The 17,818-nt window shown below is 48.4% G+C and overlaps 1 protein-coding gene across 2 annotated transcripts in view; it reads left to right on the top strand.

The window, feature by feature from the left end:
* LOC139229825 (ras/Rap GTPase-activating protein SynGAP-like) overlaps positions 1 to 17,818 on the top strand; it is a 389,857-nt gene that overhangs the window by 190,287 nt on the left and 181,752 nt on the right. For both annotated transcript variants that reach the window (XM_070861417.1, XM_070861416.1), the window contains exons 7-11: positions 8,755 to 8,899; positions 11,055 to 11,291; positions 12,189 to 12,390; positions 13,129 to 13,310; positions 14,791 to 15,646. In XM_070861417.1, coding sequence (XP_070717518.1) covers positions 8,755 to 8,899; positions 11,055 to 11,291; positions 12,189 to 12,390; positions 13,129 to 13,310; positions 14,791 to 15,646 — 1,622 coding nt within the window. The remainder of the gene's footprint in view (positions 1 to 8,754; positions 8,900 to 11,054; positions 11,292 to 12,188; positions 12,391 to 13,128; positions 13,311 to 14,790; positions 15,647 to 17,818) is intronic.

A 17,818-nucleotide genomic window follows, 5' to 3' on the forward strand; every position in this document is an offset into this window, starting at 1 on the left:
ACAGACTCATCATTGGATGATTGTTGACTGTCAGTCAAACAACCATTTTTCTTATATCTGATATTTTTATAACTAAAAAAAACAAGTGTTACCTGACATTTAAAAAGAAAACTTTTTTTTAAATGCTCCTATGATTTTTCTCCCTGGGTTTACTCACAGCAGAGATTAATCATTAATTCCTGGGAGACTCCGGGACCAATCCTGGAGGGTTGGCAACCCACCTGACACTTGCAGCCGACCTTGACGTGCGAAGCTTGGAGTAGTGCGTGTCGGCCCAGTTGGGCTGTGGGGAACCTCACGGGCAGGATTGACCCCACTGGAGGGGTTCAGAATAGCGAGTGTTGCAGCGTGCCATCGCTGCTCTGGTAACTCTGTACAGACTGGAGAATTGAACCTGGAACCTGGAACCTTTTACTGGTCAGCTGTGGTTCAGTGGGCAGCACTCTCGCCTCTGTGTCATGAAGTTGTGGATTCAAGTCCCCACTCCAGGGACTTGAGCACAAAAAAAAAATCTAGGCTGACACACCAGTGCAGTGCTGAGGGAATGCTGCACTGTCTGAGGTGCCACCTTTCAGATGAAACATTAAACCGAGGCCTCCGTCTGCTCTCTCAGGCGGACATAAAAGATCCCACGGCCACTATATCAAAGCAGAACAGGGGAGTTATCCTGGCCAATATTTATCCCTCAATCAGCATTACAAAAAAAAACAGATTATCTGGGTCATTATCACATTGCTGTCTGTGGGAGCTTGCTTGAGCGCAGATTGGCTGCCATGTTTCCCACATTACAACAATGACTACACTCCAAAAGTACTTCATTGGCTATAAGTGCTTTGGGATGTCTGGTGGTTGTGAAAGGCGCAATATAAATCTAAGTCTTTCTTTTTTGGTCTACATGGCTCAATACCAAGCACTGGGCCTGCTAAATCCACACAGGGGGCTCATCTCCCTGGGCTTCTGCCACCAGAGGCCCTCACTGAGCTGTGGAAACCCTAAATTAATTTACGGAGTTTTTTGAGAATCAAATCACAAATTTGGTATTGCAAATAGACAACCATGAATGTCACGGTCTTTCCACGGGACCCACAGATTTACATTTTGTGTGGATTTCCAGAGATCAAACTGAACTGGGGTTGCCAACCCTCCAGGATTGCCCTGGAGTCTCCAGAAATGAAATATTAGTCGCCTGGTCACTGTTCCGAGGGAAGAAAAATCACAGGGGCATTCAACAAAATGATTTTTTTTTGTTTTCTTCGATCATTTTCATTTAAAACTATTGAAGACATGGAGGGTGGGGGTGAAAAGGTTGCCTGACTGAGGGTCAAGAATCATCCAATCGAGTAATGAATAGTCTGGTTGCATTCTAATTGGCCGTGCGTCGTGATGATGGACATGTCGATGACCAATGGCAAGAACATGGAGTGGCAAGTCATGTGATGACACCTCCAGGAATAAGTCAAGCCAGAATTGGCAACCTTAAACAGAACTGAAAATGGCTGCTAGTTTTCAGTGTGGAATTCAGTGCGCCTTCCTAACTGTACCACCAATTATCCGCCCTGTACACCAGATCCCAAGGCCCCGTCGCGATATGACTAACATTCTCCTGTCTATGCTTTGGCACGTTCCCATTTCTCTCGCGTTCTCTCTGGCTGCAGAACATTGGAAGGCCTCAAAGGGTTAATCAGTTTCCATTTCTCATAAGGATTGTAAATATTTTGTCTTGTGATGATGGCTTGTGCTAAATGGTAGTACGTCAATGAGACCAGAGCAGTTTGAAAGGCTGTTGTTCATGTCCCACCAGTTGCCACTCCCCAATCATCCAATGCTTTGAAACGCTTCCGTACTCTCTTGCAAAAGGCGACTAGAGCTCCCTCTACTGACACAAAATGAATATTGCAACCTTTCGGCCTCTCCTCCCTCCAGATGATCTGTCCCAGGTCTCAGAACATATGGCGTTTGATCCACTTGGTCTTTTCAATTCTCCTGGGGTCACAAATTATTTTCCTATTTGGGCGCACATAGCTCTTTCCAAGAGTCGGCCTCCTTCTGCGCTGTAAGTTCCAATGATACATAAGTCGCTTTGCAAAGTAAATCGTAAGCACGGCCTACGTTTAGATGTTTTCTTTAGCCCCTGCCACGCATGACCCTTCCCCCCCACCACCGTCTCTTCGCCTGAGAGGATCTTCTAACTTGGTTAGTTGTCCTGTCTCATAGGAAAAGGGGGAAAGATTGTTACCAATCTGGGCAATCGGTGATCCCAGTAATTCTGCCATGAGGAGAAAAAAAAACCCTCCTCCCAATGCAAAATAGAGTGCGGCAGTACTGGCAAGCCCCCACGGCCAGGCAGTTGGGGAAATCCACGACCCAACGTGTCGATACAATACTGGGCCTGGAAGGCCCCAGTTTGATTCCCAGGTCTATGCTGAATTTCCCATTCTCAACCAGTGCCGCAGCAAGTGTGCTGCATTTGCCCTCAGTGCATGGTGACGCACTTGCCTCCAAGTCGCACTACGGAGAATTAAGCACAAGTCTGAGCTGACATTCCTCTTCAGTACTGAGGGAGTGCTACACTGTCGGAGATGCCGTTTTACGGATGAGACGTTAAACCGAGGCTCCGTCTGCTCGCTCAGGTGGATATATAAGATCCCACGGCCAATATTTTCTCTCTGGGGTCCTGGTCAATAGTCCCTCAACCAACATCAATAAAAAAAAAATCAGAGAAACTGATCATTATCGCACTATTTGTGGGTCCTTCCTGTGCACAAATCGGCTGCTGCGTTCCTACATTTGCGAGTAAGAGGTTAGCACCTTGAACGAAAAAGGAAAAGAGAAAAATTGGAGACGGAAGCCAATTCCGTGTTTCGGCTGGGCAGTTTCGCGCCTCGTTTCCCCTCCCCCATTGCCAATTGAACTAGGAGTAGAACTCCTCACCATTCCTGTTCGGAATCGCTGCCGAAACTGCTCTGCTCTCATGATCACATAGCGAGTATGTTGGTCTCAATATCTCCTGTAGTGATTTGTCTGGGTTTATGCATCGTGTGTGTGTGTGTTATTGTTGGCGTGCATGCCTGTATGCATCTGCGTGCCTTTCGGGTGATGCCTTTGTGCCTCGCAACAACTCCCACGAGGTACTAGTGCATCATCTGTTGGCACATTGGAGCACTGGACAAGGCAATGTTGACGGTGGAACCCACTGCAGACATATTGGATGTCGGGAAGCCATTTTTTAAAAATTGCGGAACACTCGAACCCTAAAAAGATGTTCGTGGACTTGGCAAAATTACCGGCAAGTCCTGTTTCTAGGTCAATTTGAAATTCTAATGGTAAAATGACCCGTCCATCATTTTTTTAAACCGAGTGGCAAATTGCTGCGACAAGTCTGCTGCTTATTTAAGCAAAAGAAAATATGGAACAAGAAACGGTTAAAGGTTTTTAAAACTTGGCAGTCCATTAGTCCCGGAGCTGCTGTTTTCGGGGCCCTGCTGTTTCATTTCCTGTTATTTACCAGCTTGCCTCAGTAGATTTTTTTTCGTTAACTTCTGAAGATCCTTTCAAGAGTTGAGTTTCGCTTCTCACTCACCTTTTTCTACCTTGACTTTTTGAATCTTTTAAAAAAAAAAAAAAAATTTTCTTCGAATAATTCTCATAGCCAGAGCTGTTTCTTGAAAAGACCGTTCAGCCTGTCAGAAATTAATTTCCCTCCACAGACCGTGTACCTCAGGAATGTAGAAGCTTGGTGTGTTTTTGGTTCTGCTCAGCAATGTACTGTGAAGACATGTATCCCGTTAAATCCATGTTCCCATTACTTTTCATGTATCTCAAGCTGCACATACTAACCCAATCTTGGTGTTCTAATTTAGGATTTCACCATCAATGAGGCAACAGCGCTAGCAACAGCCCTTTCCCAAAACCTTCAGGCCCCATCAAATTCAAAACAGGACAAACCAGCGAGTAAGAAATATAAGTGCAGATAGAACTGAGTTCCTGGGCCTTTTGGGCTGGATAACCAGCATTTCCAGGCCAGATATGACCCACTGGACCATCCTGATCTGCTCTATCCCCCTCCCCATCTCTTCAATCTGCTGAGTGAGGCAACCAACCGTGGGCAAACCCGCAACAACTTAAAGGGTCCGTACACAGCCCTCCACCCGACCAAGAGCAACCCAGGTACCACCGGTCCATTAAACTAACTGTCGAACCCAGGTTACACCAATGACCATCAGAACAAGAGGGCAAAATCTCAACATTAGAGCTAGGCATTTCAGGAGTGAAGCTTTATTAGATTTCCGTTGGGTAAGAGTATTAAGGCCTCCTCCTGTTCCTATGTTGACATAGTGGAATTCTCTTTCCCCAACACCCCCCTCGGCCCCCCCACCCCGCCTACCTCACCACCCAAAAGGCTGTGGATACAGGGGGACAATTGACAATTTCAAGACCGAGATAAATGGATTTTTGTTGGGTAAGAGTATCAAGGAATATGGAGCTAAGGAAGGAAAATAGAGTTGAGGTACAAATTGGCTATGATCTAATTGAATGGCGGAACAGGTTCGAGCACCTGAATGGACTCCTCCTGTTCCTATGTAGCAATGTGGCTTTCATTAACTATAATAAAATCATTATTGACTAAATCACTTTTGCTAACACAACAAATGCGTAAACTAACAAAAATAGAAACTAAAACTAAAATTAGTGCAACTAAACTGCACTGCTGACCAATTGCATTCCATGACTGACTTCTCTCCAGGGTCACCAGCTTCATATTGATCCTCGTGTTTTGTAGCATGTTTGATGAGCTCTATCAGTCCCTATCTTGCACTTATGTATACCGCCTTTAATGTAGTTAAACATCCCAAGGCGTTTCACAGGAGTGTTATCAAACCAAGTTTGACACCCAGCCACATAAGGAGAAATTAGTACAGATGACCAAAAGCTTTCTCAAATAGACAGGTTTTAGCGAAAGTCTTAAAGGAGGACAGGGACGTAGCGAGGCAAAGAGGTTTTGGGAGGAAATTCCAGAGCTTAGGGAGAAGTTAGTGAGATTGGTAGAATGCTTGTGGAATTTCCATGGGAATGACGAGACGACACCAATTGAGTAATAAACTACTTTGGAAAAAGGGATTCTCAGGATCCATTGGTCATGTGCATATTAGATGGCCCCAGGAGAAAAAACATTTGGACCCAACATTGTTGGGAAGGCAAAAAGAGCGCATGAGTTTGGAGGGCCTTTGGTCCCCATACTGGGCTAAAAGGGTTATATTAAGAGGACAGGTTGCATAGGTTAGGCTTGTATTGCCTTGAATATAGAAGATTAAGGGGTGACCTAATTAAGGTGTTTACGATGATTAAAGGAGTTGATTGGATAAATAGAGCAAAACTATTTCCTCTGGTGGGGGGAGTTCAGAACAAGGGGGCATAACCTTAAAATTAGAGCCAGGCCGTTCAGGGTGATGTCAGGAAGCACTTCTTCACACAAAGAGTAAGGGAAATCTGGAACTTGCGCCCCAAAAAGCTGTTGAGGCTGGGGGTCAGTTGAAAATTTCAAGTCTGAGATTGATAAGATTTTTGTTAGGGGGGAGTATTAAGGATTACGGAACCAAGGCGGGTAGATGGAGTTGAGATACAGATCAGCCGTGTTCTAACGAATGGCGGAACAGGCTCGAGGGGCTGAACCTTTTGTTCTTATGTTACTTTCCCCTAAGTTATGAAATTTCTTTGGGAGGAGGGCGGTTACTCCTTGCACCAGGCCCCTCCCCTTCTGTCACAGCATCACTCAAAGAGGTGGGCTGGTGAGATGACTCCTCCCACCAGAAATCCTGCCAGTTTTGCCGTTCCTGCGAGCACTATAATTTGCACTAGTGCTAAACAGGCGTATATACTGTACCGACATGAAAACGAAGAACCTCATGCCAGTTTCCTCATGCAGCTACAAAGATATCGCTGCCCCTTTTTAAAAAAGAAACTGAGCTCTTTAGCCTAAGCGGCCAACCTATTCGCCCTACGGCTCGTTTTCCTGGACCCCATTCTCTCCCCTGCCCCTTCTATGCTAATGCACCCATCCATCTGATTTGCAGTGATGTCAAAACGCAGTGGAAGTCCAGCCCTGCCACTCTTCCGACATTAGACAAAAGCTCAAGCAATCGTGGCCCCTTGAACTTTTTATGGTTTAATGGGGATTTGGTACCGCTCAGTGTAACCGAGCACATCTATCTACTGGACCGAAGGCGAACATTTTGATTCCCAGCCGGCCCATTCCAGAAACAGAATGAACCCTTCATTACCAATATCCCTCTATTAATTTTTTTTCATCTGCCTTGTTCCAACTGCTCCTTTTAAGTTCCAGCACTACATATTCTAAAGTTTTCCATTTGCTGCAGACAAGATGGACATGATCACACCTGTTGCGGAAAGATTTGCTCCATTTACTATCTGTAAATAAAATCATAACCCACTCTTCAGACTTCCATTACAAACCGAGCAAATCTTCTAAAAACCTTTACACGCTGTCAATTTTCCCAGGATGTCCAAAAGGCTCTGAATCCAAAGAGACTCCTCTGTGTAACAGTCCTGCTTGAAAGGAGATCAGAATCGAGCTGCCACGATGCACTGGTGGGACTAACTCGCTCATTCTCCTTTGGCTGGTATGGGAATTAGAAATGGGAGAATTGGCGGAATCAGTTGGAATTATGATGCATTGATGGGGTAGTGCAAAGAGACCTTTACACTGTATCTAACCTGTCCAGTTCCTAACCTGAGAGTGTTTGATGGGACAGCTCAGATGGAGAATGACTCCGTATCTAACCTGTCCTGTACCTGACCTGGGCGTGTTTATGATGACACAAGAGACAACATTAGGAAATTAAGAAAAGTTAGAAAACTAAGTAACAGTCTCCACGAAAAGGCCTTTTAATTTACCAAACCTGTACTCTCCTCAGACCATGTGCTCTCAGCTCGGTCATGGACTCAACCGAACTCATTTCTTTTCCTCTGAGCAAACGTCCGACAGTGTTTCTCTCTTCCGGTTTCCAACGGGAAATCAAGTAAAGCTTAAGAGCTGCACATTACATCTTTGACTGGTTTCCTTCCTTGGTAGGACATTCCATGGTTGCAGTAGCTCATGGTCCGCATAGCAATCCATCATCGCTATATGCACTTATCCTCCTAACACTCAGCCCCATTCCTAATCAGATGGGTTGTGGCATGGTGTTTCGGGGTGCTTGTGATGGCATGTTTGGCCATGCATGTGATATGTGTTTGAGTGACAGAGTGATTGAGTGTTTGAGGGGTTGTGTGGTGTGGTGCTTGGGGTTCATGTGTCCGAGTGTTTTGACAGGTGTGTAACGTTATTTGGGTGTGTATGTGATGGAGCTTTTGGGTAGTGTGAGCGACAGTGTTTCGGGGAATCAGTGATGAGAAGCATGAGATCGGATTTATAGGAGTGACTGGTTAATTAGAGTATGATTGATGGGATGCTCGGGGGTACAAGTGACATGGTGGCTGGACTGCTGGTGATTGAGTATTGGGGTTGCCTGTGAGGGGATGTGGGCTGGCGTGGGGCGGCGCGAGGGGGCAGCACAAGGCGGCATGAGGGGGCATAGGGTGGAGTGAGGGGGGTGTGAGGGGCGACGCAAGGGGACGTGGGGCGGTGCGAGGGGACGCGGGGCGGCGTGAGGAGACGTGGGGTGGCGCGAGGGGACGCGGGGTGGCGCGGGACGATGGGACGCGGGGCGGCGCGGTGCGAGGGGACGTGGGGCGGGACGATGGGACGCGGGGCCGCGCGGTGCGAGGGAACGTGGGGCGGGACGCGCTGATGGGACGCGGGGCGGCGCGGTGCGAGGGGACGTGGGGCGGGGCGATGCGAGGGGACGTGGGGCGGGATGCGCTGATGGGACGCGGGGCGGCGCGGTGCGAGGGGACGTGGGGCAGGACGCGCTGATGGGACGCGGGGTGGCGCGTTGCGAGGGGATGTGGGGCGGCGCGGTGCGAGGGGACGTGGGGCGGGACGCGCTGATGGGACGCGGGGCGGCGCGGTGCGAGGGAACGTGGGATGGGGCGATGCGAGGGGACGCGGGGCGGTGCGTTGCGAGGGGACGTGGGACGGGACGCGCTGATGGGACGCGGGGCGAGGGGACGTGGGGCCGCGCGGTGCGAGGGGACGTGGGGCGGGACGCGCTGATGTGACGCGGGACGGCGCGAGGGGACGTGTGGCGGGACGCGCTGATGGGACGTGGGGCGGCGCGGTGCGAGGGGACGTGGGGCGGGGCGATGCGAGGGGACGTGGGGCGGGACGCGCTGATGGGACGCGGCGCGTTGCGAGGGGACGTGCTGATGAGACGCGGGGCGAGGGGACGTGGGGCGGGACACGCTGATGGGACGCGGGGCGGCACGAGGGAACGTGGGGCGGGACGCGCTGATGGGATGCGGGGCGGCGCAGTGCGAGGGGACATGGGGCGGGGCGATGGGACGCGGGGCGGCATGGTGCGAGGGGACGTGGGGCGGGGCAATGGATCACGGGGCGGGACGCGGTGCGGTGCGGGGGGGTGGTGTACGGGGGCACGTGGGGCAGCGCAGGGGGCACGTGGGGCGGCGCGAGGGGAAGTGGCGCGGTGCGAGGGCACGTGGGTTGGTGTGAGCGCACGTTGGGTGGTGTGTGATGGGATGGCATGTTTTGGGATGGAATGTAATCAGACGGTGTGTGGGTGATATGACAACTGTTCAGGAGTAAATAATAACCAAAAGTAACTGTCTTTTTCACAGGGGAGTTTATCCGAGCACTTTACGAATCTGAAGAGAACTGCGAGGTAGACCCGGCCAAGTGCACCTTTTCCACTTTGGCTGATCACCAGGCCAACCTGAGGATGTGCTGCGAGCTGGCACTTTGCAAGATCGTCAACTCCCATTGGTCAGTGCTGGTGTAACGTGACAGATGAATAACCAATAGAAATCAATCAGTGGTACCGGGGACTGAAGACGTGAGCACCGTCGAAACAGTTGTGGGACCTTAAATCCAACCTCACAGGAGGAGAACAGAGATCTCTCACTTCCAATGAACATTATTTAGCATGCTTTGTTGGAATATATTCCCATTGGGACCAGGGTCCCAATCCAGCCCATGGAGAGGGGATAACCCTTCTCTGATGAGGTTCAGTGTTCCCTTTCACCTTACTTCAAATCCAGCCTGGACAGAAAGGGTGAACCATTCCATCATCTAAGAGACTAGGTAGTACAGTCGGTGACAGAGCTGTCCACTGAATCTGGGACCATGATTCAAATCCAGGGAGAGAGGCCAGCTCCCGCTCTGTTGATGGCCAAGTGATTATAACATCTATCCAGGGGTGGAGGGGATGAGGTGAAACAATCTCTCATCAGAGGATTCGGTGGCACGGTGACATGCTGAGGGTAGATTTTCAACTTGCTGCCTGGGGTGAATCTGACTTCAGTGGAAACTAAAATCGGGCTTTTTGTATAAAAGGTGCCTGAATCCTAACATCAGATGGAAAGACTGAACTAGCTTGGGGCTCTTTTCTCTGGAAAAGAGAAAGCTGAGGGGAGACCTGATAGCGGTCTTTTGAATTGCGAAGGAGTTCCGTCGGGTAGATGTAGAGAAGTTGTTTCCACTTGTGGAAAGCCCAAAACTCGGGCCTTTAAATATAAAATAGTCACATAAATTCAATATGAAATTCAGGAGAAACTTCTTCACCCAGAGAATGGTTAGGATGTGGAACTTGCTACCACAAGGAGTAGTTGAGGCCACTAGCATAGATGCGTTTAAGGAGAAGCTAGCTAGGTACAGGAGGGAGAAAGGAACCAAAAGGAATATGTGGATAGGGTGAAATGAAGAGATGTGTCAGGGGGCTCGTGTGGAGCATAAACACCGGCACAGGCCAGTTAGGCCGAATGGCCTGTTTCTCTACTGTACGTTTTCTGTAATTCTGTGTAAAGTTTTACGTCCGTATGGGAAGTTGATAAACCACCCCACTGCATTTTCTAGTAGTTCAAATCCAACAGCACCAAGTGGGCAGAATTTTCTTTCCTCTAGTTTGAAAGGGGGAACTGTATCGCTGAGGTCTCACTGCTGGGTCTTGCTTGTCGGCCATGGGGACTTAGTCAAGTCAACTTGGGACGAGTTCCTCATACAAGAGGCCTCACCGTTGATCGTGATAATTTGTACCTTGAAGTCGCAGTTACTGCGTGATTTATTCTATTGGTATAACATTTCATTGTGTTCCTATGTCACCATTTTGGTCGTGTGTGTGTTTTGTTTTATTTCAGTGAATCAAACAAAATACTTCAGTCAGCTTCTCCAGATTCTCGTCACTCTCGGAAAACGTGAACTCTCACTCAGAGTATGGCTTTGTGCGTGTTAGGTGCACGCCAGTTCCTCACCAAAATTGCTGTCCTTTTACGCCAATCTGGGGAGTTGAGTGTTGGCAAGCTATTCGATTGCGGGTTGCCTCACGGACAATTCCAATGTCTGCACGTATGTGACCTGGCTGTGGCCACCCAAGCAGTCGGGAAGGGAGCTCTGTCCAACTTTTTTTCCCCCTCTAGCCAGGGATGCTTAGGTCAACTGGAAACACCTCTCTTTCTCACCTCCCCACCACCAGGCCATCATCACTCAGATTGAGGACAGCTAACTCAGCACAATCTGGGAATGGAACCTTCAAAGGTCTGTGTAGCCCAGTACCAGACCACATAGGTCATTTACAAACTGCTCTCTCGGAAAAGAACATAGAATCGTACTGCACATAAGGAGACATTCGGCCTATCATGCATGTGCCGGCTCTTTGAAAGAGCTGTCCAATTAGTCCCACTTGCCTGCTCCTTCCCCATGGCCCTATTCTTTTCACTTAATGTACTTATCCAACTCGCTGCGTAAAAGGACCCGCTGACTCAAAGAGAAGAGCTGAACACCTGTGGGTGCTTTTACATTCAACCTTCTGTAGTTAGTGAAATGGAAGCCCTGTTAAATATCACATTGCACGGTGCCTCTTTATCCTCAGTTAAGATGACCAACTTTTATAATTTCTTGTCCTTGCTCTCTCTACTTTAAACAGCGTCTTTCCTCGTGAGCTGAAGGAAGTCTTCGCCTCCTGGCGGCATCGCTGTGCCGAGCGCGGCAGAGAAGACATTGCCGACCGCCTGATCAGCGCCTCCTTATTCCTCCGTTTTCTCTGCCCCGCCATCATGTCTCCCAGCCTCTTTAACCTGATGCAGGAGTATCCAGATGACCGCACCTCCCGAACTTTGACCCTGATAGCAAAAGTCATTCAAAATCTGGCCAACTTTACCAAGTAAGTCCTTCCTGGCACGAGGAAGCCCTGCTCCCCATCACAGTACCCACTTAGTGGGTAATGTAGCCTGTGGGGCTGGTGTAAGGGAATTGGGAGGTAAGTGTGAGTGGTGACGCTGCGCTAGAAATCCTATTGGAAGAATATCATATGTAGCAATTTAAAACAGTGCTGGTCTGGTTGTTTTTTGATTGAGTAACCAAGGCTAAAGGGACTGGTAGGTTATCATCCCATTAAATATTTGGTTAATTTTCAATATTAATTATATTGCGATAAAAACAATGCTCTATGTTGTTGGATTTAGAGAGGATATTGTCATATATCCCTATTGCCAGTACAAGGACAAGGAAACACTGACAATGTCTGGCTAATACTCTCTATTAACTCTGTATGTGAGATATAGGTACCAATACTCCTGTACTAAGAACTCCTCAGGGAGGCCGCAAACATGTCATCTTGACTGCCTGACTCCAGCCTCAGCAAGAGTAGATTAAAGTTCTCCCAGGAGCTCCAGTGCGATGCATCTTTTATAGGTTTAATGACATAGGACAAATGTGGGTCCCACATGTCATACAGTCTGTGCGTATGCTGTTGACACGCAAGCTAGGTTAGTGGTGAGGTCGGCTGCTGCCATTTGCTGTGCGGGCCTTGGACGTTTGGGTTGGTTCAGGCTTTCCTCACGTGCGGTCGTTAGTTCTCTGTTGCATCCAAAGTCTCATATAGCCATTGCAGAATGCGTATTAAAATGTGGATATATATTTTAAAAGCTTGCTGTGGTTATTCTACTGGTGTACCTATACTTGCAGATGTGATGTATTTGTGAAGGAAGACAAATTAGAAATGAACTGAAGTAGCTTGTGTTGCTATTGTGCTGCTTTTCTTCCACCGCCATGTGTTTAGGTTTGGCAGCAAGGAGGACTACATGTCGTTCATGAATGAATTCCTGGAGCTCGAGTGGGGCAGCATGCAGCAGTTCCTGATGGAGATCTCCAATCCAGACACGGTGACCAATGCGGCCAGCTTTGAGGGCTACATCGACCTGGGCCGAGAGCTCTCCACGCTTCACTCCCTCCTGTGGGAGGTGCTGCCTCAGCTCAGCAAGGTGAAGCGCTGAAACTCACTCGGACCGGTTCAGCGGAACTTTACAGAATGGGAAGAAGGGGGAAATTGGTGGGAAATTTGTGTAATGGGGTCAGTGGGAAGTTGATTGGTTCCATTGGGTACTACACCTGTGGGTGTGATTTCAGAGGTGGTTTGGTCCATTGACATTCAAACTATAGGAAGGGGATGTTAGTGATTGGGTCCATTAGTGTTCTTTAAATGGAGGGTGAGTGCGATCCTGTCCCTGGGGAGCGACTGGTAAGTGGTGTGGTCCATTTTGGATCCTGTGATGGTAAGTGCTTGAACCCATTTAAATTCAGTACACAGTTAGTGGTTGGATGTGGTTAGGGCCATTGGGATTCTGCCTGGTGAGAATGAATGGGACATGGTTGTGTCTATTGGGTTATGGTATGTGGTGAGTGAACAGGAAATGCTTGGGTCCATTGGGATTGCAAGTAAATGGGAATTGTGAGGATCCACTGAGGCTCTGTAAATTGGAGAATGGGTTTGTCAGTTGGGATTCTGTGACTGGGAAGTTGTTGGACCCATTGAGATTCTGTATTATGTGGATTGAATGGGGAGTGGTTGGATCCATTAGGATTTTGTATATGTGGAGTGGATGGCTCCATCATTGTATTGTGATTCTCCGATACTGAGAGCAGTTTCAATCAGTGAAGGTATTTTTGAATTAGTGCATGTAGTTCACACTAGTTAAAAATACCACTCTTATGTCTTGCAGGAAGCTGTGCTGAAACTGGGTCCCCTCCCCCGCCTTCTCAATGACATAAGTGGAGCGTTGAGAAATCCATCGCACGTACAGCGACAATCCAGCCACATAGCGGAACGCTACACTTCTGGGCCCAGCATCAACCGTGGCGTTTCATCTGACCTTCAGAAGTACACAGTTAAAGATCTGAACAGGTGAGGGTGGAAGAGAAGTGATTCACTTTGCTGCATAAGTGTTCCCAGGTGAATACAGCATGAGTTATATACAGGGGAAAGCTCCCTCTACACTGTCCCATCAAACACTTCCAGGGCAGGTACAGCACGGGTTAGATACAGAGTAAAACTCCCTCTACACTGCCCCATCAAACACTCCCAGGGCAGGTACAGCACGGGTTAGATACAGAGTAAAGCTCCCTCTACACTGTCCCATCAAACATTGCCAGGGCAGGTACAACATGGGTTAGATACAGAGTAAAGCTCCCTCTACACTGTCCCATCAAACACTCCCAGGGCAGGCACAACATGGGTTAGATACAGAGTAAAGCTCCCTCTACACTGTCCCATCAAACACTCCCAGGGCAGGTACAACACAGGTTAGATACAGAGTAATTTCTGATTGCATTGTCCCAGCAATATTTCTTAGCCCAAACATCTCTCCTGCAGCATTGAGAGTTCCTTGCAATAGAGCTGAGTTACATCGTCAACTACGGCCAATGGATTTCAGTTGTGGCTTTTTTAACCGACCATGTTATCATTGCGAATAGAAAAATGGGGGCAGGGAAGCTTGCACTTTTAACAGATATCTCAAAGATGCCATCATGGATACAACATTTGAATTTAATTCTCAATAAAAGGCTTGCCGTTTCCGGCGATGACTAACCGCATGTAGTTTACAGCCTGCTTACCTTGCTGAGAAGCCCAGGTGAAGGAATCGAAGCCCGTACTGCAGGACAAACAGCAAGTTTGAAAAGATTTGGAAAAGTTGAGGTAAATTGAGATCTACGGGCGAGAAGACACTAAGTTTAGGTTTTACAAGCCAAAACCTTGTAGGAGGAAGCAATGTCAACAACGACAACAACTTGCATTTATACAGCACCTTTAATGTCGTAAAATGCCCCAAGGCACTTCACAGGAGCGTTGTCAGACAAAGCTTGACAGCGAACCAATGAAGGACACGTTTGGACATGTGACTAAAAGCTTGGTCGAAGAGGTGGGTTTCAAGGAGGGTCTTAAAAAAGGAGAGGGAGAGGCGGAGAGATTTAGGGAGGGAATTCCAGAGCTTAGGGCCTAGGCAACTGAAGGTACAGACGCCAGTAGTGGAACGAAGGAAGTCAGGGATGCACACGAGGCCAGAATTGGAGCAACTTAGAATTCTTGGAGAGGTGGAGGGCTGAAGGAAGTTAGAGATGAGGAGGGGCGAGGCTGTGGAGAGATTTGAACACAAGAAGGAGAATTTTTAAATCGAGATGTTGCTGGGCCAGGAGCTGATTTTCGTCAGCGAGTGCAGGGGGTGATGGGTAAGCGTGACTTGGTATGGGTTAGTATATGGGCAGCAGGGTGTTGGATGAACTCAGGTTTACAGGGGTGGAAGGTGGGAAGTTTTGAGGGAATGAGTGGAGAGTAGAACACAGGATCCTGTTGTAATTTAGTCCTGTCATTGTTCTTCTATTCACAGCTCAATCGATATGACCAGGCTGCCTTCTCCGACCAAGGAAAAGGGAAAGGACGTCTTTTACGTGACGAGGCCTCCGCTTGCACGCTCCTCCCCAGCGTACTGCACGAGCAGCTCCGACATCACTGAACCCGATCCCAAAATGATGACCACGAACAAGAGCATCTCCATGATGGATCTGCAGGACAGCAGGAGTATGAACAGCATAAGCAACCTCCAGACTGTTGGGGACATGCTAAACAGCAGTCAGGCCTCGATCGGAACTACAGTAGGCCTCAGGCCTAGCCGGCTGTCGCAGGGCAGCGGCTCAAGCATGTCAGGAGGCCTGCGGTTGGGACAAATGGGCATCACCACGGATGGATTGCACGGGCAGCTGCGAGTCCCCTTGTCCTTTCAGAACCCCCTGTTCAACATGACCTCGGACGGGCCCGCCTCATTACGGACTCCCGCCGAGCCCGGCGCCGGCCTGCTGGGTTACCATGGTTACAGCAAGAGCGAGGACCTGTCTGCCAACAAGCAGATCTTCCACAGCCACAGCTACAGCGACGAGTTCGCTCGGCAGAACAGCGAGTTCAGCCGCCGGCAGCTCTCGCTGACCGACAACCTCCAGCATATGCTGTCGACACCCCCGGCCAACATCGGCCCCCAGAGGAGGATAGACCAACCGCCGCCTCCCCCTCCCCCTCTCGTCCGAGGAAAGACACAGCAACTAACGGTCAGTGCGGCCCAGCGACCCCGGCCGCCCAGTGCCAACCTGCTGCAGTCGCCCGCCGAGCCGGCCCATGGCCCCAAGGTGCGGCAGCAGTCGATCATGGCCAAGGGCGACGCCCCGGCTCCAAGATCCGCCATCGCCAAACAGGTAGGTTTCCCGGGGCGACCGATACGTGCTCCCATTTATCCAGGAACAATTTGGGGAGGGAAGGTCGCTTATGCTGTCCATTGCCAGCTGTGGTTTAGTGGGTAGCACGCGCATCTCTGAGTCAGAAGATTATGGGTTCAAGTCCCACACCAGAGACTTGAGCACAAATTTTCAGCCGACACAGTAGTGAGGGAGCGCTGCACTGTTGGAAGTGCCATCTTTTAAATGTGACGTTAAACCAAGGCCCCGTCTGCCCTCTCAGGTAGCCGTAAAAGGTCTCATGGCACTATTTCGAAGAAGAGCAAGGGAGTTCTCACTAAAAAAAACAGATTACCTGGCCATTATCACATTGCTGTTTGTGGGACCTTGCTGCGCGTAAATTGACTCCCGGGTTTCCTGCATTACAATTGCGACTACACTTCAAAAGTACTTCATTGGGACATGCTGAGATTGTGACAGGCTGCAAGTCTTTCTTACTTTTAAATAAGCTGTTCTTGGCGGACACCCACCCCGTGTATATACAAACACACGAATGTGTCAGACAGGAAGCGATCAGCTGGTCCTTCCAGCCTGTTCCACACAGTCGTGATGCTTTATGCTTCATAATACATAGGAACAGGAGAAGGCCATGGCTGATCTGTACCTCAACTTTATTTACCCACCTTTCATCGTAGCAAAATATCAACCTCATCTTGAAAGCTCCAAGTGGCTCCAGCTTTTTTACATTACATTGAATGAGAGAATTAAAAGCACTGAAACAGGCCATTCAGTCCAACAGATCTATTCTACATAAGAACAAAGATACAGTATGTAGCAGGAGTAGGCCATTTGGCCCCTCGAGCCTGCTCTGCCATTCAATAAGATCATGGCTTATCTGATCTTAGCCTCAACTCCACTTCCATGCTTGATCCCCATAACCCGTGACTGCTCTATAATTCAAAGATCTGTCTATCTCCACCTTGAATATATTCAATGACCCAGCCTCTACAGCTCTCTGGAGTAGAGAATTCTAAAAATTCACTGAGAGAAGTAATTCCTTCTCATCTCCGTTTTAAATCGGCGACCCCTTATTCTGAAACTATGCCCCCTAGTTCTAGATTCCCCCACGAGGGGAAACATCCTCTCTGCATCTATCCTGTCAAGCCCCCTCAGAATCTTGTCTGTTTCAATGAGATCACCTCTTATTCCTCTAAAATCCAATGAGTATAGGCCCAACCTGCTCAACCTTTCTTCATAAGACAACCCTTTCTTCTCAGGAATCAACCTCGTGAATCTTCTCTGAACTTCCTACAATACAAGTATATCCCTCCTTAAATAAGGAGACCAAAACTGTACACAGTGTGGTCTCACCTACACCCTGTACAGTTGTAGCAAGACTTCCCTACTTTTATACTCCATCCTCCTTTGCAATAAAGACAATGTTCCATTTGCCATCCTAATTACTTGCTGTACCGGCGTGCTAACATTTTGTGTTTCATGTACAAGAACCCCCCCAGATCCCTCTGTACCACAGCATCTTTTGAGCCTCTCTCCATTTAAATAATGTTCTTTTTTATTCTTCCTAACAAAGTGGATAACCTCACATTTTCCTACATTATACTCCATCTGCCAAATTTTTGCCCACTCACTTAACCCATCTATATCCCTTTGCAAATTCGTGTGCCCTCCTCACAACATCCTTTCACATCTATCTTTGTTTCATCAGCAAATTTGGCTACATTACACGCGGTCCCTTCATCCAAGTCATTCATATATATTGTAAATAGTTGAGGCCCCAGCACTGATCCCTGTGGCACCCCACTAGTTACAATTTGCCAACCTGAAAATTACCCATTTATCCTGACTCTGTTTTCTGTCAGTTAGCCAATCGGCTATCCATGCTAATATATTGCCCACAATCCCGTGAGCTCTTCTCTTGTGCAGTAACTTTTTATGTGGCAGTTTATCGAATGCCTTCTGGAAATACAAATACACCACATTTACTGGTTCCCCCTTATCCACCCTGCTCGTTACATCCTCAAAGAACTCTAGTAAATTTGTCAAACACGATTTCCCTTTCATAAAACCATGTTGACTCTGTTTGATTGCATGATAATTTACTAACGGTCCTGCTACTATTTCGTTTATAATAGACTTCAGTATTTTCCCAATGACAGATGTTAGGCTAGCTGG

The sequence above is a fragment of the Pristiophorus japonicus genome, chromosome 19, assembly GCF_044704955.1.
Source record: "Pristiophorus japonicus isolate sPriJap1 chromosome 19, sPriJap1.hap1, whole genome shotgun sequence".
Classification (NCBI taxonomy): domain Eukaryota; kingdom Metazoa; phylum Chordata; class Chondrichthyes; family Pristiophoridae; genus Pristiophorus; species Pristiophorus japonicus.